Here is a 24,253-nt window from a genome sequence, read left to right on the forward strand (position 1 = left end):
AGAGCAGCGCATAGTCCTGCCCTGAGAGCAGCGCACAGTCCTGCCCTGAGAGCAGCGCACAGTCCTGCCCTGAGAGCAGCGCACAGTTGACTAAATATAGAAGCAGGAAACAAACCTATGGCGCACTCCTGCCCTGAGAGCAGCGCACAGTTGACTAAATATAGAAGCAGGAAACGAACCTATGGCGCACTCCTGCCCTGAGAGCAGCGCACAGTTGACTAAATATAGAAGCAGGAAACGAACCTATGGCGCACTCCTGCCCTGAGAGCAGCGCACAGTCCTGCCCTGAGAGCAGCGCACAGTCCTGCCCTGAGAGCAGCGCACAGTCCTGCCCTGAGAGCAGCGCACAGTTGACTAAATATAGAAGCAGGAAACAAACCTATGGCGCACTCCTGCCCTGAGAGCAGCGCACAGTTGACTAAATATAGAAGCAGGAAACAAACCTATGGCGCACTCCTGCCCTGAGAGCAGCGCACAGTCCTGTCCTGAGAGCAGCGCACAGTCCTGCCCTGAGAGCAGCGCATAGTCCTGCCCTGAGAGCAGCGCGTAGTCCTTCCCTAAGAGCAGCGCATAGTCCTGCCCTGAGAGCAGCGCATAGTCCTGCCCTGAGAGCAGCGCACAGTCCTGCCCTGAGAGCAGCGCACAGTCCTGCCCTAAGAGCAGCGCACAGTCCTGCCCTGAGAGCAGCGCATTGTCCTGCCCTGAGAGCAGCGCACAGTCCTGCCCTGAGAGCAGCGCACAGTCCTGCCCTGAGAGCAGCGCACAGTCCTGCCCTGAGAGCAGCGCACAGTCCTTCCCTGAGAGCAGCGCACAGTCCTGCCCTGAGAGCAGCGCACAGTTGACTAAATATAGAAGCAGGAAACAAACCTATGGCGCACTACTGCCCTGAGAGCAGCGCACAGTTGACTAAATATAGAAGCAGGAAACAAACCTATGGCGCACTCCTGCCCTGAGAGTAGCGCACAGTCCTGCCCTGAGAGCAGCACACAGTCCTGCCCTGAGAGCAGCGCATAGTCCTGCCCTGAGAGCAGCGCGTAGTCCTTCCCTGAGAGCAGCGCACAGTCCTGCCCTGAGAGCAGCGCACAGTCCTGCCCTGAGAGCAGCGCACAGTCCTGCCCTGAGAGCAGCGCACAGTCCTGCCCTGAGAGCAGCGCACAGTTGACTAAATATAGAAGCAGGAAACAAACCTATGGCGCACTCCTGCCCTGAGAGCAGCGCACAGTTGACTAAATATAGAAGCAGGAAACGAACCTATGGCGCACTCCTGCCCTCAGAGCAGTGCACAGTCTTGCCCTGAGAGCAGCGCACAGTCCTGCCCTGAGAGCAGCGCATAGTTGTCATGGAAATTTTGGAATACAGTTATAATATGTGTGTTTTATAATGTGTTTTAAGGGAAGTCTAAAAGTTTGTTAAGAAGCTTAATACAGTGACAGTCGATTCAACCCATTTGGTAGAGATGCCATTTGCAGTTTTATAACTAGGAGACGTGAAGTCTAAGAGACGGGAAGTCTGGGTGACCTGAGAGGGTTCTTGTCACCTGGGGAGGAAGAGACAGTTGGTCTGGAGACAATGTGAATTCAACTGTATTGTTATTGTGATCTGCTGCTCTGACCCTTCCTGTTGCAATGGGTGGGGTTAATCAAATACTTGTTTGAAGTGCCCACACAAAGGAAAGTTGACCATTTGACTGGTTTGGGGAGAGAGGCCACAATAAAGAACCGTGGGAACTTGATATGAAGTCACTGTCACTGAGCAGTGCTGACCAATCACAGAGTTCAGAAAAACCATTTGATCTAAAGTTTATATAAGGCAGGGTTTTGGGGTTGTTCTGGATCACTCTGGCGAACGACCTGTGGCTAGCACCTCCTTCGTTATGACTGATCACAAAGTACTTTGTTAAATCATGATCTGTATAAGCAAAATAAATTTATTGTAACCGCCATCTCTTGACTATTCAAATCTACACAGTGCCACTAGAATTTTTCCTTATCACTTGGTGGCCAGTAGGGGGATCCTCATTGGTCTACGGCGTTCAGCAGGCGGCTCCCCTCGGCGAATTGATCTTCCGGCAAAAAGCCGCCTTTCCTTCCGCCATGCGTGAGACAGCAGGGCCAGGGGGGGCGCCCGTTGGACGTTTTGTGGCTGACGCGGGGTCTTCAAAAGAACCGGTGAGATATTCTTTTGGTTACTGTGTGATATTGAATTGTCTAAATGTGTGTTTTTAGGCTATTGTCAATAATTCGGTTAAGTAAGTAATTGGGCAGAGGTAAAACTGTCCTGTACGTGTAAAGTCGTACGAATTAATAAGGTAAGGTTGTTGAACCTACCTTTTACGTGAAAGTCGTAAAAAAATGTCTGCAGAAGTGTGTCGACGGACACACACAGAGGTAGTGTTGTTGACGAACAAACACATAGAGGGAGATAAATTCACATGTTATATCGTGTTATGTGTCTTTTTGAGACCCTAAGGATTAGAATATGTTGGGTTAGTGATAGTTTGAGAAATTGTATTGGCATTGGTGCAGTTCTTATTTATTAACGGCCTAAACGTGATTCTAAGTCCCGAGAGAAAAGTATACTTGTGAGGAAATCAGCTGTGTGAGTGAGTGTTTACAAAGGGTTTGAGTCCCTGAAGGTGGAGAACAAAAAAGATAGGATGTATCCTGAGGGATTTTCAAAACAAAGGTTTGAGTTTTTTACACACGTGTTCATTTTTGTTTTATATGTTTTTTGAGGTTAAAAGAAGTATGAGTAACTAATGGTGTCTATTATTCAAGCTATATACAAATTACAAAAATCAAAATTTTAATTATTTTTCGAAATTTTAATTATTTTTTTTCGGTTTGAATATTTGTAATTTATGATTGTGCAGTTATTTTCATTGAAAGTTGGGAAGTCGGAATTTAATTGTTTTTAGAAACAAAAAGGAGTAATTGTGTCTTTATTTTCCGTTGTTGGTTATCGTTTATGGATTGTAATTCTAAAAATGAATGGTCTGGAGGCAGAATTGACCTGTCTAAACATCGATTACATGAAACAAAAGTATGGTAACGATAGTTTATTGCAAATGAAAATATGGATTGATAAATGTGGATTTTCGAGTGTGGAGTCGTTTTGTTTTAAGGACCTTATTGTATTGCGAAATAGGTTCGTGGGGAGAAATAGATACACAGTTTTTTTAAAGTGGAGAAAAGAATAGATTTTAGCCTGATTGGAGAGCTTTTTCTGATTGGATGGAGATAGGTCAGATATCTTCTGACATCTGCCATCTTTATAGATTTGCTTTGGATTCCTGCAAAGATTGAAGCTTGTGCCTTGACTTGCAATTGCCATTGTGTTTTAAAGAAGGAAAGGTTAAAGTCCTCTCCGGAACAAAGGGTTTGAGTCCCTGTTGTGTTTGGAATAAGCGTGTTGTGGGCTATGGTCAAAGCTGATGCAGAGCGTGTTGACATGCTGTTGAAGAAAACATGTAGGCCAACACGAATTGCTAGGTAAGGTCAATCCAAAATGCGTGCTTTAATTGTGGGAATTTGAGCAAAATGTACGTGAATGTCCGGAGATGTGTCATCTTTGTTGAAAGTTTTCTAGAAATTGTGAGCGAACTCTCAAATCAGAGGGGTTCGTGACCGGAAGTTGAGTTTCGAAATGGTGGCGTACAATGTTTATCGGTTATGACACTGTTGGTAGAGGAGAGACGATTGTTTTACAACTCTGTGTTAACCGTTATATGTTTGATGTTAGACTTTACATCGGTCTGATTACCGCCAGAAGGCATTTGTTTTTGAAGACGGAGACATTCTGTTTTGAAAATGCTAATGTTAATTCTTTGACTGAATTCTCCACTTGAAAAGAGGCGCATGCGCTTGAGCCTAGCGGAAGTTGATTCTTTCAGTAAAGCTCATTATGCGTGCAGTGGCCCACCCGCCATGAGTGCAAAACAAAAAAAAGAAAAAAAAAAGTGCATTTGACGTTGAATTGTGAAGTATATTGGTTGGGAAAACAGATGTGTGTTTCTGTTTCTTTGTCAAACTTAAGAAAATATTGTGAGTTGCCATACTCTTGATTGGGAAATTATGTACAGACCGATTTTCTATATTATGAGCTTGATTCGTTATTGAATAACGCGCTGGAAATTTAGTGTTTGGGTAGGATAATTGGTAAAAGGCCAGTTTTGGCAATAAAAGCGGTATTCATTTTAAGAATTACAATCCCGGGGTTATTGAAACTTTTATAGAAAGTTATGTGTTCAAACGGAAATGTTATGTTGTTTAAGGAATATTTTTGTTTATGTCTGGAAATGTTCGATGGTTTTTAATTAATTTTGTGGAAGTTCACAGATGTTACTGTTGTTTAAAGAAATATGTAAAGGGTTATGAAGAAGTGATTAGAAAGATTGAGCCAGTCCGAGGGACTGAAGTGTATACAAGGGGAACTAGTTCGAGAGACCGAATTGCGTTTGTTGTTAAGGGCAAAGGTGCTACATATGTGTGTTTATTGCTGCTGAGATGATTTGTTGAAATGTGTTGGGTTTGGTGGTATTCATATTTACCTATTTAAATGGACTTGAAGTTGAAGCTTTGTTCAACCAGAATGCTAATACATGGGTAAACTGTCGTTCTCTGACGAGTGATATTAGGTGCATATGTAGATTTCGGAGCCTAATTTTTATGTTGAAGTTAAAATAGTACTAATAGTTGATAGAATTGTAAATATTGAGGTTCTGTTGTAAATATAACCATGGGTAATTGTTTTACATGTTGTAAGAGGGTAGACTTGTCCCTAGAAAGAAATCCGAAGGCTGACATGATTCTAGCGAATTTGCCAGTCCGCTGTCTGTTGAACCAAGTCTTTTACAAATTGCTAGGATAGCTGGGATCTGAGAGGAAGAAAATCTAGGCTGTGACTGTTGGTTAATGGCTAATGGTGAAAACGTGGAGGAAGTGCATTTTGTTCTGTCCTGAGACAAAGGAGAGTCCAGGAAGTTGAATTTGCAACTATGGCAACGACATTGGCTAACAAACTAACACACCGACAGGCGGGTACAGGCTAGTAAAGGAATTGCAGCTTGATATTTGAGATCCAGGATGAGTAACCGCAGGACGCATGCGCAGATGGAAATTGAGAAATTGACTAAGACGAAAATTTTGAGAAATAGATAAATTTGAAGCGAATTTACATATTAATTTGGTTATTTTTGAAATATGTTACGTGATGAGTATTTTGAGACATTTGCTAACAAGGTTTTTGTTTGTTTGAGGACATTTTAAATGAGTTTCAGAAATTCCGAGGAAAGGTGGGGGCTAAAAGAGTCCCGTTACGTTGAGTTTTACAAAGGTGATCCCAGAGGGTGTAATTCTGCATAATTATGTGAGTATTAATGGTGAAAGATGTGTCCGTTTAGATGAATTCGAAGTTTGGTGTCTGAATCACACATCTGTGGTGTGTGATGGTATCCATAAAAATGCAGAAATTAGACCCTGGTTCATAAATTAGTTCTAATTGAATTGGAAAAGTTATACTTTAGCAAAATTAAGTGAATAGATGGTAAACGCCAACCATCGGTATTGTTTAAAAGAAATGAAAAAAGGTTGAGAGTTTTTGCTTTGTTCCAGAGCGCGCTGTTTGATTCGAGTTTGAAATGCGCGATTGTTTATTTGAGTTGATTCACTAACAAAGAGTAATTGAGATAGCTGGTAAATATAGGAATATTCAAAGGTGTATACATTACATGCTTTGATAAAACTTTTGAGGAGTTAAAGAATAAGGTTTTGTTTTACGGGTTTATGTTAAATTGTGAATTTAAAGGTTTAAAAGAAAAAGGGAGAGTTTATATTTTCTTTTGTCTTAAGGGCATGGTACAATGTTTTGGGATAAACAGTTAGGCTGTGATGAGGTTGTATCATTATGGTATTGGTTCATAAAGTGGGTTATGATCATTTGGTTTTGAAATAATTTGGGAAGACTCATTAAGTCTGATAAATTGTGGTTATGATGGTTTGTGCTAAGTAGCTTGTTCTGGACTGCAGCCAAAGCAAGTTATGAAGTTCTACCTATCTAACCTATATAGAAATATAGATGGGGTATAAGTTTGGCTAATGGTTACATTAAGAACATTTTATGGTCTATGTTTCATTTTGGAATCATACAGATTAAATTCTGGTTTAGGGTAGTGATGCTGGTTTTCTACATGTCTTGGAAAAAGAGAGATTTGATTTGGTGAATTTAAATACAGGGAAAAATTAAAAGGGAATCTGAAATGTAAAGGTATTCATTTGAACTGTTCCTAAAGGTTTTTATAAGAAAAGATAATATGAGACTAAAAGATGGGGTAATTTGGTTGTTTTCTAAAATAGTTTTATTTTATACAAATTGGTTCAAAAGTTGGTTGCTTCAGTGTAAGCTTGTTAATTCATAAAAGGGAAAAGAGTTAAAATATTTACTGATAGTTAAATACATCATTGGTGTTACATATGATTTGGGAAAGGTATGGAAACAGGAAGTTTCTTATTTTCACTTATAGAACAACTTGCTGTATGCAAATGTGGAATTCACTCTAACAATTATGATTATTCCACAGGGAAAATGCTAGTGCTGATACTAGCTGGAGCAGTTTCTAGATTGCCTGAATGCATTGATGAACTAACTAGAATATGTTTTTGATGTGATATGTTTACAGGAAGTGATGAGATGATGTTGCTATGTCCGGATGAGCCTAACTTGATAAATTTGGGCTTACAGGACTCTTTTGAGGAAAATTGTTGTGTGACCTTGATACAACATTTGTTACAGATTCTTTAAGGGAAGCACAGGCTTCTTAGAGAGGAAGAGATGACGTTTAGGAATTTATGACTGACTGATGACTGACTGATCCAAACAGAGAGTGACTATGGGGGTTTTATGGTTTTATGAATTTAGTTTCAGTAGTTTGGATTTGTGATAGGATTGTGAGGGTTTGATATGATATTGCTGAGTTGAAAATATTGGACTGTATTTAACCCAGAGTGAGAATTTTGTTTTGTTTGAGTATATTTGATAAGAATTACAGAATACAGCGGACAGATGGAGAAAGGAATGGTGGAATGGAGATTCGAACTTGGACAAATCCACAAGAAAATGCGTTTTGGAAAAAGGAAGGATATGAGAATAAAAATGGAGGTTGTATGGTCTGCATAAAACATTTATCTTGAGATTTTGCTAAGTTAACACATGGAAAGATCATGCCTCTACAGTTTGTGTGATATCAAGAAGAATGCATTATTTTAGCATACAAGAGGATTTGTAATGGATGCATAGTCATTTTGTTAATACTTCATATGTGGGACAAGTATTATGAGAAAAGGAATTTAAACACGATAAGCTTCACAGTTAAGGTTAGAGAAACTATTTGGGTATTGATAGATGGATTTTGTAGAGTTAAATTTTTGGAGAAGTGATACTGTTTAATGATTGTTGGATGGGAGGAAGTTTTAGACTTCTCAGGGGCTCAGTGATCAAGCTTTTGTTAATTTAGATCATTTTCGATGGGATTTTTCTTTGAGGTTATGTAATGATAATGGGTCACACTTGTTTAAGGAAGTTATTTTGGTGTTGATAGGATTCAACATTGTGTTAAACACTTCGGTTGAATGAGAGAACAGAACTTTGAAGACTAAGTCAGACGACAAGAAGTCAGTTACCTTTAACTGACCTCTGTGAGAATGTGCTTATCACTGTGCAACCTTTTTGGAGTCTATTTTGTGTGAGATTCACAGGCAGGTGAAGGAGGCTATTCCTATGACTGGACCGCTGCATGATTTGATACCAGATGACTGGATCGTGGTGAAGGACCTGAAACGCCTGGTAAAACCCAAGGTGGACGGGGCCATACCAGATTCTCCTGACGACTAATCCGGCGGTTAAGATCGGAGAGGAGAGCAACGTGGATACACGCTAACCATTGCAAGCGTGCACCTTGTCCGGAGACGGAAGCAGAGGATACGCGTTCTGCGTAGTACCAAGGAAATTTCCGAGCTGTACGCGAAGTGCAGTGTCGTTGAAAGTTGCCCTGAGCAATTTGATCGTCGTTTGCAATCGATTCGACTAGACTACACCGCCTGACAGAAGTTTGCCTACATTCAACTGAAGATGGCCACTACGGATGCACGACCATGGCATCAGTTCCGACAACCTGGACTTTGTGGTGTACGGGGTACAATGGGTTTGTCTTGAGACTAGCATTTCTTATGTTAATGTTTGAATTATTTTTCTTAATTAACGGTTTGGGTTTATGGAATTGTAAAAAAAAAAAAAAAAAAAAAAATTGGGAATTGTCATGGAAATTTTGGAATACAGTTATAATATGTGTGTTTTATAATGTGTTTTAAGGGAAGTCTAAAAGTTTGTTAAGAAGCTTAATACAGTGACAGTCGATTCAACCCATTTGGTAGAGATGCCATTTGCAGTTTTATAACTAGGAGACGTGAAGTCTAAGAGACGGGAAGTCTGGGTGACCTGAGAGGGTTCTTGTCACCTGGGGAGGAAGAGACAGTTGGTCTGGAGACAATGTGAATTCAACTGTATTGTTATTGTGATCTGCTGCTCTGACCCTTCCTGTTGCAATGGGTGGGGTTAATCAAATACTTGTTTGAAGTGCCCACACAAAGGAAAGTTGACCATTTGACTGGTTTGGGGAGAGAGGCCACAATAAAGAACCGTGGGAACTTGATATGAAGTCACTGTCACTGAGCAGTGCTGACCAAGCACAGAGTTCAGAAAAACCATTTGATCTAAAGTTTATATAAGGCAGGGTTTTGGGGTTGTTCTGGATCACTCTGGCGAACGACCTGTGGCTAGCACCTCCTTCGTTATGACTGATCACAAAGTACTTTGTTAAATCATGATCTGTATAAGCAAAATAAATTTATTGTAACCGCCATCTCTTGACTATTCAAATCTACACAGTGCCGCTAGAATTTTTCCTTATCATAGTCCTGCCCTGAGAGCAGCGCGTAGTCCTTCCCTGAGAGCAGCGCATAGTCCTGCCCTGAGAGCAGCGCACAGTCCTGCCCTGAGAGCAGCGCACAGTCCTGCCCTAAGAGCAGCGCACAGTCCTTCCCTGAGAGCAGCGCATTGTCCTGCCCTGAGAGCAGCGCACAGTCCTGCCCTGAGAGCAGCGCACAGTCCTGCCCTGAGAGCAGCGCACAGTCCTGCCCTGAGAGCAGCGCACAGTCCTGCCCTGAGAGCAGCGCACAGTCCTGCCCTGAGAGTAGCGCACAGTTGACTAAATATAGAAACAGGAAACAAACCTATGGCGCACTCCTGCCCTGAGAGCAGCGCACAGTCCTGCCCTGAGAGCAGCGCACAGTCCTGCCCTGAGAGCAGCGCACAGTCCTGCCCTGAGAGCAGCGCACAGTCCTGCCCTGAGAGCAGCGCACAGTCCTGCCCTGAGAGCAGCGCACAGTCCTGCCCTGAGAGCAGCGCACAGTCCTGCCCTGAGAGCAGCGCACAGTTGACTAAATATAGAAGCAGGAAACAAACCTATGGCGCACTCCTGCCCTGAGAGCAGCGCACAGTCCTGCCCTGAGAGCAGCGCACAGTCCTGCCCTGAGAGCAGCGCACAGTCCTGCCCTGAGAGTAGCGCACAGTTGACTAAATATAGAAACAGGAAACGAACCTATGGCGCACTCCTGCCCTGAGAGCAGCGCACAGTCCTGCCCTGAGAGCAGCACACAGTTGACTAAATATAGAAACAGGAAACAAACCTATGGCGCACTCCTGCCCTGAGAGCAGCACACAGTTGACTAAATATAGAAACAGGAAACAAACCTATGGCGCACTCCTGCCCTGAGAGCAGCGCACAGTCCTGCCCTGAGAGCAGCGCATATTCCTGCCCTTAGAGCAGCGCTATCTTTGCAGCGCTAGAGCGGGAGATTAATAAATTGTTTAAATGTCTGTAGCAATTATATCGTCGCTTAATGGCTTTATAGAAAGCGGGCTAACATTTTTTTTAAAGCGCGTTTTACCACATCTAACGTTGCAGCTAAGCTAAGCTTAGCTAAACTGCTCATGGTGTAGCTAGCTAGCGAGCTAGAGCAGGAGATTACTGTTAAGGAGTCAAATCAATTGTAATGCATACGGTAAGATGATTATTAGTTCTGTGGATCAATGTTTGCCAATTATCTTTGCAAACGTCGAAGTTTGTTGAATTTTAACTAAATATTCACTTACATTTCACAATTCCCGAGATTTCCTCCACAACGTCCTGACAATTCCGATCCCCAACACAAACGTCTTCTGACCCCGCTTTCAGCTTCAATCTCATTGGTTGAATCTGTAAACCAATCATTTTGGTTTCTGCCCTCAGAACATGTTTGAGTTCGTATAACTCCGATCTGCGTATTTTCTGTATCCTTAAAGAGACGACACCACTAGTGTGTAGGCATCCGATTTAGAGCTAGCTAGTGCTATCGATAACATTGTTAGCTACTGTACAAATTAAGACATTTACATTTAGTCATTTAGCAGACGCTCTTATCCAGAGCGACTTACAGTAAGTACAGGGACATTCTCCCCGAGGCAAGTAGGGTGAAGTGCCTTGCCCAAGGACACAACGTCATTTTGGCACAGCCGGGAATCGAACCAGCAACCTTCGGTTAACTAGCCCAATTCCCTAACTGCTCAGCCACCTGACTCCTTGAGATGTTACAACGTCTCAATTTAGCCGACTTAAAAAACCAGTGCCAACTCAAATTGGCTAGAAATTAATATACAATCATTTTCGATATGGCTATTTCACGTTGGATAAACATACAAATACATAGATAGTAGAGCTAAAGTTTGTATTAAAACATATTTACCTCTAATACTGTCCTTTGGGTGGCCCACCTTCACAGGAGTGCGCTAAATTACTCTAAACTGGCCAACTACACAAAAAACACTATTAAATAGTGTTAGTAAATAATAACTTAAATAATAACAAAGAACTATACTATCAACACTAAAACTTAAGTTGAAGATATATTTAAAGGAATTGATTATCAAACGGTATTATAGCTATAAATGAAGGATGCGGGATCAAAAAGTTTTGCTGTCTGTCAACGACTTCTTCACTCAACAACAGGGTTCACGTCACGAGCGGTGACGTCCGCGAGAGATGTGCTGTAATAGGCTAGTATGGAACGTTTCTAGAGACGCAGCTGGTGCTTGGATAGGCTGGATCCAGCTTAGATGTTTTGTTTCAGTGATGGTACATCCCCAAATTATTTATTACTATAATGTATTACTTTGCTCAAATGCAAATTATTGGTACCATACATAAACAATTGATTTAATACTGTACAGTTTCCACAGTGACAGTAGGCTATAGCTCGAGCAAGTCACATCACAGAATGACACACAAACGAAAATATCCGTTCGGAATTTAGATGGTTACGTTATGACCAACGAATGACGTTCTGGAACCCCCCGAAAGTTTTAAACATCATGTATGTCATATCATAACCAACCAGGGACGTTCCTGGGACGTTCCTAAAACGTCCCGAATGTCCCCCAATTTTTTTTAACATAATGTCATATCATAACCAATCAGGGATGTTCCTGGAACGTTCCTGGAACGTCCCGAATGTCAACTAAATGTTTTAACATAACGTCGTATCATAACCAACCTGGGACGTTCCTGGAACGTCCCCTGAAAGTTTAAAAATAAATGTCTATAACTGACTAAATTGTGACCTTTTAGGAACTTTAATAACATCCACACAACGTCCTAAGGACGTCCTAAGGATAACGTCAGGTATAACCTATAGGGGACCAAATAGGAACGTCCCCAGGATGTCCCTTGTTAGCTGGATTATATGTTTGAGCCATCTAATTCAAAATCACCTTAAATTAATTGAGTGAGTTACGAAATGCTTTGCTATCTATATTACTCCTAAGTATTATAGCTAGCACAGAGGTGCAATTAGAATTCCCATTGGAGAAAAACTTTTTGTTACATTTTTTGAGGAATACTGTTTACACCGATGCAATAACAATTTACTGTAAAAGCGCTTGACTTCTCTTCTCTTGATAACAGGATGTATAATGTTGTGGAGAAGGACTGGTTGGGATTGTAGCCCAATGCTGGACCTTTAAAGAAAATGGGGTAAGTATACTTTAAGAGTATCATGTCACTAATTCTTCCAAGTTGTACATGACATCTGTTTTTGGATTAAGTTTATTCGTTTTAATATCAATATGCTCATACTATGAACATAAACTACATTCCACTTTCATTTCTGTACAAATTATCCTACCACTGTCACACGGCCTAGCACTGTGTCCCTGGGAAATTATGGCAAATTGATGAATGACCGTTTATAACAGTTACAATAATTGTATGAGCCAGGGCAACCCTAAAAGCTATGTTTTGAAGCAAAAGCATGACTTTTGCATCACCAAATGCCATACTCCTAGGTGTCAACTCTGGTCTGGTGGAGGAGAACCCATTGGGGTCCCAGGAAAACAGCTGGCAGCCAGGCAAGTGCAAATATAAGACACTCAAAAAAATACTCAAACCATTGCCAACTCATTGTAAGGCATACCTAAGTTGTTCTGATCGTGGGGGAAACATATTTGTCAAAACAACAAATGTTGTCATACTAATGCTTTGTATACCCACAGATGCACGGTCCCGCAACGTCGCCAAAGACGTTGCGGTAACGTATGTTTGGTCATCGAGTGACATTGCGGCAACGTAAGGGCAACGTAACTGTGTTAGCTGGGAATACAACTGGATGGAACATTATGACCTGAAGTTGTAGCAGTTTGCTGTGAGTAAGCATCGATCTGCTGACGTCGAGTGCGAAAAGGTTGTTGTAACATTTCACAATTTCTGAGGCCTGTTCCATAAAGGCCGCTCAAAAAAGTTAGACTTAAAGTCCCAAACCTGACTTATGATAGTCAAGCGGGGCTAAAGCGGTTCCATAAAGGCCAATTCCAGCTCACGCACTCTTACTAATTCAAGTCAGATTTAAGTAGTCAAGCTATAATTGTGCGTGCACCCTATTCTTAAGCAGCCCGAGAGGTAAAACATGGATCATGTCGAATGCCCTACCAGAGAAGGAAACACCTTGGATCACTGCTACTCTACAATCAGCAAAGCATACCATGCGGTCCCCCGAGCAGCACTGGGTCACTCTGACCACGCCATGGTCCACCTGATTCCTGCATACAGGCAGAAGCTAAAGCGCTGTAAGCCTGCTGTGAGGACATCAAAACAGTGGACCAGTGAAGCTATGGAGGATCTGCGGGCGTGCTTGGACTGCACTGACTGGGACATGTTCACGACTGCTACCAATAGTCTGGATGAGCTCACAGAGGCTGTGACATCATACATCAGCTTCTGTGAGGACTGCTGTATACCAACACGCACCAGGGTAAGCTACAACAACGACAAACCCTGGTTTACAGCTAAACTCAGAAGGTTGAGGTCAGAGAAAGAGGCCGCGTTTAGGAGTGGGGACAAAGACAGTTTCAAGGAGTCGAAGAACAGGTTTAGCAAGGCGGTGAGGGAGGCTAAACGACTGTACTCAGAGAGACTAAAACACCAATTCTCTGCAAACGACTCTGCTTCTGTCTGGAGAGGGCTTAGGCAGATTACCAACTACAAGCCCAGAGCCCCCCACTCCACTAACGACTCCCGCCTGGCCAACGACCTGAATGAGTTCTACTGCAGATTTGAAAGACAATTGGACAGTCCTGAACTACCCCTTCCCACCCAGGAGGCCTCCCACCTCCCCCCCTCTACAGTGACGACTCTCTCCATTCAGGAGGGTGAAGTTAACAGACTTTTCAAGAGGCAGAATCCCCGCAAAGCAGCTGGGCCGGACTCTGTCTCTCCAGCCACCCTCAAGCACTGCGCTGACCAGCTGTCTCCGGTGTTTACCTACATCTTTAACACCTACCTTGAGACATGCCATGTGCCAGCCTGTCTCAAGTCCTCCACCATCATCCCTGTGCCCAAAAAGCCAAGGCCAACAGGACATAATGACTACAGACCCGTCGCCCTGACCTCTGTGGTAATGAAGTCTTTCGAGCGCCTGGTGCTGGCACACCTTAAATCCATCACTGACCCTCTACTGGACCCCCTGCAGTTTGCCTACAGAGCCAACAGGTGGACGATGCAGTTAACATGGCCCTCCACTTCACCCTACAGCACCTGGACTCCCCAGCATCCTATGCCAGGATCCTGTTTGTGGACTTCAGCTCTGCCTTCAATACCATCATCCCCGCCCTGCTTCAGGACAAGCTCTCCCAGCTGAACGTGCCTGATTCCACCTGCAGGTGGATCACAGACTTCCTGTCTGACAGGAAGCAGTGCGTTAAGCTGGGAACACAAGTCTCTGACTCCCGGTCCATCAGCACCGGACCACCTCAGGGCTGCGTCCTTTCTCCTCTGCTCTTCTCCCTGTACACCAACAGTTGCACCTCCAGTCATCCGTCCGTCAAACTCCTGAAGTTTGCGGACGACACCACCCTTATTGGGCTCATCTCTGGTGGAGACGAGTCTGATTATAGGTGGGAAGCGGCCGACCTGGTGCAGCCAGAACAACTTAGAGCTCATTGCTCTTAACCCTCGTGCTGCCTTCGGGTCACATGACCCAAAGGTTCATAACGAACCATCGTTGTGTTTACCCAATTTTACCCAATACAAAAACAAATTAAAATAATTTTCTTTTAACCTTTGCAATGTGGGGGGTCTGAGACAGCCTAGCTGTTAAAAGAAAATGCTTCACTTTTTCTTTGTATGCGGTAAATTTGTCGCAATACGACGGTGGGTCACAATGACTGATGGGTCAGAATGACCCGAAGATAACACAAGGGTTAAGACAGTGGAGATGGTTGTGGACTTCAGGAGGAACACAGCCCCACTCACCCCCATCACCCTGTGTGACTCCCCAGTCAACACTGTGGAGTCCTTCCGCTTCCTGGGCACTATCCTCTCCCAGGACCTCAAGTGGGAACTGAACATCAGCTCCCTCATCAAGAAAGCACAACAGAGGATGTACTTCCTTCGGCAGCTGAAGAAGTTCAACCTGCCAAAGACAATGATGGTGCACTTCTACTCAGCCATCATTGAGTCCATCCTCACCTCCTCCATCACCGTCTGGTACGCTGCTGCCACTGCCAAGGACAAGAGCAGACTGCAGCGTATCATCCGCACTGCTGAGAAGGTGATTGGCTGCAATCTGCCTACCCTCGAGGACCTGCACACCTCGAGGACCCTGAGGCGAGCGAGGAAGATTGTGGCCGACTCCTCCCACCCTGGACACTCCCTGTTTCAGTCACTCCCCTCCGGCAGAAGGCTGCGGTCCATCAGGACCAATACCTCACGCCACAAAAACATTTCTTCCCTTCCGCTGTTGGCCTCTTCAACAAGGCCAAGGGACCACACTGACTCTAATGACTTCTTGCTTAAAACACACTGCTTTTTGCACTGCATTACAAAATGGTATCTTGTACATTTGTATTTTTTGTAATATTTGTATTTTTGTATTTTTATATTGTAATTTACGGCAACTTATATTTTATTTTATTGTATATTTAATTCTATTCGAATCCCACTTAGTACTGCTAGTTTATGTACCCTTAGCATAGATAGTCCACATATTTAAATTTTAGGTATATGTTTATTGTATGCACCTTCCTGCCAAAGCAAATTCCTTGTCTGTGCAAACTTTCATGGCGAATAAATCCCATTCTGATTCTGATTCTGATCATACAATCCACCACGGCAAAAGCAATGCACACGACCACGTGACTTCTTCCAGAAAGAACGTTCCCTTTAAATCGTGTACAACGACAGCTCCCTCATCCACCGCTTCATCAAAATAAAATGACACGCCATGATTGACGTGAAAGATAGGCTACGTAGGTCGAGGACCTTTTTAGACCTTTACTTCGTTGATTAAAAAACAGACACCACCAGATTATTATTTTTTACCCATGGGAGTCAATGGCAGCCCCTAGACCAGTACCGTAAAAAGTTGTGAAATTTGGCATGTTGAAACTGCAGACCATTAGTAACTACCATACCAAACATGGGCCATGTGAGACAATAGGTGGCGCTACAGGCCACGCCCCAATATGTCAATTTTCAAATTGATGCCATTTGCAGGCCATAAGTCCCAAAATTCTGAAATTCATTACATATGCCTTATTTCTCATGAGGAATAAAAAAGCCTCAAGAAGCTATAACGGCCACCATATTGGATTTGTCTGTACAATAAAGATTAAGGAAACGCGTTTTTTCCCTACTCCTCCTACATTTTTGGTCGAATTTTCTTCAAAATTGCCATAGATGATATCCAGACTGAGCCTCACAAAAGTTATCATAGGGATTTCTGATTTTCAAAACCGTTTGTCCGGTAGAGCCAATCAAAATCTGCAACAAAGCAACCAAACAGGACGTTTGGTCAAATCTCAGCAAATCTTTGAGATATCAACACCAAACTTGGTATGTCACGTGGAAGACACTACAACATGTTACCATGTGCAAAGGCAACTTCATACCTCTAAAAATGATTGATATAAAGCAAATTGAATTTATTGCTAATGCTAAAATAATGCTTTACACATCCGCCGGCCAAAAACTGATACTCTGATTCAATCACTAGTTCATATGAAGACTCTTGAGAATGTTGAGTACACAAATTTGAGAAAAAGTTGACTGTAACATGAAAACTCGATTTGTAGTGAATATTTGAAACATGCATGCTTGGCTAATTTCTAGGGCTGTTTCCCCAAATCCTCTCTCCCTTTGCTCCTGTGCGCGCGTGCTCCACATTCTCTCACACACAAGGGGCCAGAGCCCCTTGACACACGCATGCTTTCTTGAAAATGTGTGCTGACCAAGCCCCCACCCTCGTTTTTTAGCCCCTGTTTCATTTCGCTTCCAATCGCAGCTCGCTGTTACGAATACAAATTATTTTTCGGCGGCCATTGTTGTTTCCCGTGTCCCGTGAAAGTCGTCTCCCGTGAAAGCCGTGTTGGAGGCAGCCACTTTCGGTAAGTCCTGGTTTTACACATTTTAAGCTAGAATTAATGATTGGGTTTGTGAAAGTACACTACTCTTGAATTATGGTGAAGGTTTAGCACTTTTAGACCTTATAGATCGTGATTCTGAAGTGACGGAAAACCAAACTCGAAAAGTAGCTACTGTAGCTCTAGCTTTTTTCCTCTGTGTTTTTAATTAGTGAGTCATTTTGCATCTCGGCGAATTGTTCATCAAAAAGGTCGAGGAGAGCAGCCTTTAGGAGAAAAAGCAATTCCCCACAGACCTGTCGGCTCATAATGGTGATTTTTGGCGTGAAAGTCTTTGTAATAAGCCTATGCGGCAGGGAGACTTTTTCAAGGCGAGCCTGTTTCATTCGTCATATGCCCTGAGAAAGCGACCTACGTTAGCCAGGCTAGTTTTGCCAATTTCGGTAAGTCAGGCTATTTAAAGGTCTCTTACAGTCAGAATCACTGTTTACAAGCAAAGGTCGAGCTGGGGCCTGTTGCACAAAACTAGGATAAGGGATTAAGCCAGGATATCTTGGTGATCCTGGCTCAATTGATCCGTAATCCGGTTGCACTAAAGATGGATAGGGGGCAGGAGGATATGTTATGGTATAAATTACCATGGAGATTTATTCTGTGGAGCTAGCCTGCTCCAGACCAGGCTAAATTCCAGGATCTATTTAATCTCATCCCTAATGTCAGTCAGCAGTCACCACAAATGGAAACCAATAGTTATTTCACTGCTCACTATACATTGTTATCACATATAACTAGACCCACTGTCATTATTTAAACTTTTTTGATCATTAATTTCAATGATTTTGGATAAAAAATGATTTTTAGATGATGTTGCTATCATTAGATAATTTACAGTTTCCCATAGACTATAAGGCTATATATAAAATGATAGAATATTAGGGCCACAGAGGGGAAAAAAACACAAGTCATAATATTGTAACCAGTTGTTTTAAAGGAGGACAGTTGTTAAAATGACAGATGTGGGGCATTTCGTGAAATTGTACTTCAGTATGGTTTCATAAACAAAGACATGCTGATGTGCCAGAATATTAAGTATCACATTGTCATAAGTATCAAAACTGTAAAAACAATATGTAGCTTTTCTGCAGAAAGAACCAGCCTCATAAATTTATGACTATCCTTTTTCTTCAGTGTGGCCCTAGTACTCTGTCATATAAACAAATACACATTCCATATGAATATAAAAACACAATGTGTAACATTATGTTCCTTTATTGAATAAGGACAAAACAAAGCAGGTAAACCATCAGCTCCTTTCGAAACTGAAGTCACAGTGACTCTACAAGATGGAAAGCACAGAATCCAAGCATATTATACAAAATGATACATACACATTCAAAGGTCTGTATATAACACACCCTGCATGTCTGCACAAATCCATACACATCAACTGAACAGACAAATGAATGGATGCAGTAGCCTCCCTGCAGCCTTGTATTACACACAGTATACCGCACAAACATCATAAGAGGCCAAATTCGTAAAAAAAACGAACCCAAAAAAACCCAAATTCCTCTGCCACCGCAGGACATATTTAACCAAAATTGAAAGCACACATACTAACTAAAATAATTCAACACATATTGGTCCCTCAGCAGCCGACCACTGTCGTCATCAGGGAAGATTGCCGGATTGTCCCAGTCCATGGCTGGTGGCACTCTGGGGGGCCCTCTCCTTCCTCAGGCAGGCCACATTGTGGAGGACAGCACAAGCCACAGTAATATCACATGCCCTAACAGGGCTGACCCTTAATTTGTGAAGGCAGTGAAAGCGTGCCTTCAGGAGGCCAAAGGTCATTTCAACTCTGGCCCTGGTCCTGGCATGGGCATGGTTGTAGGCCTGCTGTGTTTCCTGGGGGTCTGTGAAAGGTGTCAGGAGAAAAGGCTGGCAGCCATACCCCCTGTCTCCCAGCAACACACCAGAGAATTCACCTGTCAACACAAAATCTCATCATTACTACCTCATAAACACAGTGATATTCTTGACACAGCCATGATGGTTATAAATAGGGGTTGTGTGGCTTACCTTGTGATAGGCACTGATAGATTTCAGAGGCCCGAAAGAATCTGGAGTCATGGACTGAGCCAGGCCATTTTGCCACAACATTGCTGATCACACAGTCAGCATTGCAGACCATCTGAAATCATAAGATGAGGAATATTACACCAATCAATGCACATCACTGGCAATGCAGAGTGTTCGTCAATGGACAATATCAAAAAGTTATGTTCACCTGAACATTAATGCTGTGAAAGGATTTCCTATTCACAAAATCGGCCTCATGGGCACCTGAGGGGGCTTTTATCCTTATGTGTGTGCAGTCCACTGCACCAATGACATTGGGGAAACCTGTCACACAAAGTAATGAGTATCCTACTATGTGTTAACAGTTGTCCTGTAATTTGTAGATCCTCTTACCTGCAATCCTATAGAACTCCTCTTTGATGTCACAGAGTCTTCTGTGGCCAGGGAAGGAGATGAAGACATCTGCTAATGCTTTGATAGCCAGACACACACTCCTTATTGTGCGGCAAATTGTGGCCTTGTTCAGCTGTTCTGCATCCCCCACTGAGTACAGGAAGGCTCCACTAGCAAAAAAGCGCAAGGCCACACAAACCATTTGCTCCACACTCAGTGCATGGCTCCGTGCAGTGCGGTGCTTAATCCTGGGACCCAGTAGTCTGCATAGATACCTGATGCCATCTGCAGAAAACCTGTATCTTTCATATAGATGGTCATCAGCTGTGTCATCTTCTTGGAGCTGGGGGAGGAAAGAAAAATAATGATTAATACATTTGTGTTACAGTTAGCATACAGTGTACATTGAAGGCATATCTCACCTCCCTCTCAAGTTTTTTTTATTTCAAGGTCCAGTTTCCTAATTGTCCTCTTTTTTATTTCGGACTCCAGTGCAAGATTTTCCATCTTTTTCTTCTTGTACTGAATGTCTATGTCTGCCAGTTCTATTTGGCGCCGGAGGTGGTTGCCATACAACTTTCTGATAGCTTGTGAGCTCTGTGAACACAATACAATTAGCGCAGCTGGAATTTGGCAGGATGTGGTGTCCTTTTATTAATACGCACTATGTTGCCAGGCTGGTTTTCCCACTGTATAGCATCTGGGTCCTGTAAAAGAAATTAGATTTTTTTTGATTTTGATGAGGACTCCTCACCATTGTAGAGTAAATAGTACTTTCACAGTCTTAACATGATACCTCATGCCTTCTGGAATCCAGAGAGATGGTCTCCTCCTCATCATCGTCTCCATCATGTGCTGTTGCTGCTGCACTGGGGCCTTCACCCTATCACATTTAATCGGATTCATATTGAAGCTAGTAGACAAGACATGCCAGGCCTACAGTATGCCTTTGATGGAGTACTCACTGGATCAGCATCGTCTGGTGCTTGTGCTGGTGGCTCTAACAGGAACACAGTGCTGCCAGACACTGCAAGGCAATAGGTAAACCAAAGTCAGACAGTCCAAATTGATTCAATATGAATGTGGTTGTATCCCATGTAGAGATGGAAGGACATACCTTGAATGAAGCGGGTGGCATCTTGGGAGGAACCTATGCTCGTCTCTTTTCCCCCAGGGATCCCCTCTAAGACGGGCCTGCCTTTATTTAGCTCCAAGGCCATGTCCTCTGCTGGGGTAAGGTCAGCCTTTGGTGACCCACCACCCGTGCCTTGTCTGTGGGTATTCTTTTTCACTGCTAAAACAGTACAGACAATGTGTGAGCAGGCACCTTCTGGGTACAATATATGCTTGTGCTTTGTTAAATATTAGTCAGGGACCATACCATTCTGCAGAATGTTCTTGTATTTGATTTTGACCTGCTGCCATGTCCGTTTTGGCCCGTTCATGTTTAATCTACACACACACACACACACACACACACATTTAATGGAGTCACACTGCAAAAAATTACTTGGTATTTTTGTCTTGTTTTCAGTAAAAATATCAAAAAATGTATCATAGCTTTATACAGTGTGATGGAGTTACTTTACACAATTTCACTCATATCTGCAGTGCATTTCAATTAAAAATTTAACCGTTTCATAATTACAGTACAACTGCATTTTTGGAGATGTGAATTAAATATTTGAATTGTAATTGTGATGTTTCAGCGGAGCGGTGAGTGTGTAATTGTGCACTACTTACGCATTCAGGCGGTCTGCAATACTTTGCCACGCTTTTTCTCTTTGCTTTATCACTGTGGCGGTGTTGCCTTTCTTCTTAATTATATCTTTTACCTCCTCGTATGCCTCCATGAGGATTTGTGCTTCCGACGGGGAAAAGTACGCGGCTCTAGTTGCCATGGTAAATCAGTTAACCCTTGTGTTATCTTCGGGTCATTCTGACCCATCAGTCATTGTGACCCGCCGTCGTATTGCGACAGATTTACCGCATACAAAGACAAAGTGAAGCATTTTCTTTTAACTGTTGGGCTGTCTCAGACCCCCCACATTGCAAAGGTTAAAAGAAAATTATTTTTATTTGTTTTTGTATTGGGTAAAATTGGGTAAACACAACGATGGTTCGTTATGAACCTTTGGGTCATGTGACCCGAAGGCAGCACGAGGGTTAATCTGTGATCTGTGGCGGGGTCTATTTGAGTGAGCCGTGAGCGCGCACCTATCCAGGATTGGTTTCACCTGGCTTAATGAATCCGTGTCTGCTCATCCTGGCTTGGTCTTTGTGCAACCAATTAAGCCTGGACGCACATGTTTTGGCTTCATTGAGCTCAGCTGAGTCATTTATCCCGGATGTCTTAATTCTACTTTTGTGCAACAGGCCCCTGGTCTTTTGTCAGATGTGTATATATTGACCAGTTTAGAGGTAAATACTCTTGCCAGAGCCTGGAATCGAACCTGTGTTTTGAGTGACTGCATGGGTCTCCATGACGTCAACACATTTGGATTCAAGTTCAAGTAATGACACTGCATTTCACAGTCAAAACTGAAGTCTGTATCAAGTGTAGATGGGAAAAGCTTCATTTTTCACAACTGACATGGACCCTTTCTTCACTTTGACAGGTCTGGAGGGTCATGCAGAGGCCTGCTCAACAGAGTTCAACAGAGGATGCAACAGACTCGAGGATGGTGAGATCCACACAGACCCCTTGCTGGACTACCCCTCTCTAGCTGGACAGCTTCTCTTCAGCCCTGACCCCAGAACAGCTTGATCCAGCTGGCCTGCCTGCCTGCCTGCCTGCAGGCCCTGCTTGCCCCTGCCTGCCAGCCCTCCAGAGACAGTCACCCCACAGACACAGTAGCTCTGCAGCCTGCTTTTTTGAGGACATTGATGAAAAAGGACAAGCCAGCATTACTTTGATGAAAGTCTAAATGTTTAATCCTTTCCATGTGCCAGTATGCCAAGCTGCTGACTTTGTGTCTTAAGTGATGAAACTAGTTCAAGTGATAGACTTTTGACCTGAATCCAATGATTATTCATCTGAATAAAAACCACTCAAGAGAAGTACTGCTTCTTGGAGCATTTGTGCTCCACATCAGTACATCTCACACATTTGCCTTTGTTTCCATGGGATTCATGGAATTGTTAGTTTCTGCTCCACCATTTCCACCCTAGTGTAATAATAAGTATAATTTAGGACAGCAATTACATTTGTGTTATCCTTCCGCATTACACACATTTAGTCAATGTTCTTAAACTCAACCGATTATTGTCATTTTACCATACTGTTCATATTGAACAGACATCAGTGTTTACTTGGAAAGATGACTGTATATTTCCACTTTTGATTTGTATTTCCATCGTAAGTTTGGTCTTTAATTTCATTTGGAAGTGGTATTAAAAGGTCTTACATTTAACTTGTTTATACCTGTAGACACCCTGTGAAGCCCCCACTGCAGAGACAGTTGGTGACAGAGAGGTGCAGACATTAAGTTAAACATGCCTTAAGAATAGAGTAACAAATAGAGACTAAATGTGTAAATGGCTGTTGAAACTGAGTTGGTGCATGTCAGTTTAGGCAAAGGTAACCTTTTAAACCTCTAGGTTTAAAACAAATTCAGATTTGATTGGAACTCTCTTTTATACATTTATAGTTGGATTTGACATTTAATTCATTTAGCAAGTTGTTTAACTCAAACAACCATAACACGGTACATATGGTATACAATGCTGCAGTCAGATTTGGCGAAATTGTTAGCTTGGATGTTATCTTTACATATAGATGGGGTCTTGTTGATGCGCACGCAGCTTCAAGGCAGAAAGACGCGTTCCATTTCACTTTTACTGTACCTACACCTTTAATGTTCCCGCCATCCCCCCATTTCTGAATAAAGTTCGACTGATCTGATTTGTTGATTTCTGTTGCTATGAAAACCAGTTTAGCCAAGCTAACTAACATTGTTTTTAGCTAGCTTGCATTACCATTCAATTGCTAACAAAACATTAGTAAAAATAGCTTGCTAATCGGGCAGAACTTGAACTCGGGCAGGAGACTCTGAGACCTCAGCGCACCACTAGCATCTCGTCATATCACGCAGTCGGAGCACAGCTAGATAATCAGCGTCAGCGCTCTTGGGTACCCAGCATGCAGTGCGGCATGTTAAAAAAACAACAGCTACGCAAGGGATTTCAGTTGTTGTGTTCGTTCAGTTAGATGTTTGTAATGTTATTGGCCGGGTTTCCCAGATTCGTTAAGAAGCTCTTAACGCTAAGAGCTTCTTAGGAGCGTTCTAAGAGCGTTCTAGAGCGTTCTTAGAACGCTCTTAAGAAGCTCTTAGCGTTAAGAGCTTCTTAACGAATCTGGGAAACCCGGCCATTGTTTGTTAGTTAATATAATCTTGTTGGTCACCTTGAGTGTGCATGCTGTGTAGTTTAATGGGAACAGAGAGTCGGCCATTTTACTATCACAGGCTATACTTGCAAGGAGCTGAACGTGGGCTGTGCCCTAGACCAGACCAATTGCCTATGAGGCTAATCTTGATTCTGGATTGACTGAGATTCTGGAAAGAGATCTACTCAAGAAGAGAGTCAATATCTGTGGTTTTCAAGCCATCTTTGAGAAAGTTTGAAAACAATGTTGCGGTTAATATGTTTTGATTGTGGGAGGCAACTTTTGGACTACACCTAAACCTCATGCGGCCACCGCACCACCCGCACTGGCAAAGAGGGAAACAGCATGGATGGGGAAAGTGTGTGGGCAGAGCAAGCAGTAGTAGTACAT

The 24,253-nt window shown here is 42.8% G+C and overlaps 2 protein-coding genes across 4 annotated transcripts in view; one reads left to right on the forward strand and one right to left on the reverse strand.

The window, feature by feature from the left end:
• Positions 1-24,253, forward strand: part of LOC134021090 (proprotein convertase subtilisin/kexin type 5) — a 401,110-nt gene that overhangs the window by 111,381 nt on the left and 265,476 nt on the right. The gene's annotated exons all lie outside the window — the stretch shown is intronic.
• LOC134021086 (uncharacterized) lies at positions 18,255-21,481 on the reverse strand. 3 transcript variants are annotated; one of them, XM_062461562.1, is made up of 12 exons: positions 21,220-21,481; positions 20,858-20,928; positions 20,594-20,770; positions 20,442-20,503; positions 20,273-20,359; positions 20,142-20,183; positions 19,899-20,073; positions 19,752-19,819; positions 19,477-19,646; positions 19,292-19,407; positions 19,084-19,195; positions 18,255-18,989 (listed from the first exon to the last, which is right to left on the reverse strand). In XM_062461562.1, the coding sequence occupies exons 1-7, from the start codon at positions 21,375-21,377 to the stop codon at positions 19,906-19,908; spliced, it is 765 nt and encodes a 254-aa protein (XP_062317546.1). In that variant the 5' UTR covers positions 21,378-21,481; the 3' UTR covers positions 18,255-18,989; positions 19,084-19,195; positions 19,292-19,407; positions 19,477-19,646; positions 19,752-19,819; positions 19,899-19,905. The 3 variants fall into 3 exon arrangements, with proteins under 3 accessions (XP_062317546.1, XP_062317544.1, XP_062317545.1); XM_062461560.1 differs by having other exon boundaries at positions 19,477-19,819; XM_062461561.1 differs by lacking the exon at positions 19,292-19,407 and having other exon boundaries at positions 19,477-19,819.

The sequence above is a fragment of the Osmerus eperlanus genome, chromosome 5, assembly GCF_963692335.1.
Source record: "Osmerus eperlanus chromosome 5, fOsmEpe2.1, whole genome shotgun sequence".
NCBI lineage: Eukaryota > Metazoa > Chordata > Actinopteri > Osmeriformes > Osmeridae > Osmerus > Osmerus eperlanus.

Coding starts and splice junctions, on each gene's coding strand:
- LOC134021086 (XM_062461562.1), bottom strand. CDS start 21,377: ATGGCAACTAGAGCCGCGTACTTTTCCCCGTCGGAAGCACAAATCCTC. Junction 20,504..20,593: donor TGCCACCCGCTTCATTCAAG/GTATGTCCTTCC, acceptor ATTGCCTTGCAG/TGTCTGGCAGCACTGTGTTC. Junction 20,360..20,441: donor CACCAGACGATGCTGATCCA/GTGAGTACTCCA, acceptor TAAATGTGATAG/GGTGAAGGCCCCAGTGCAGC.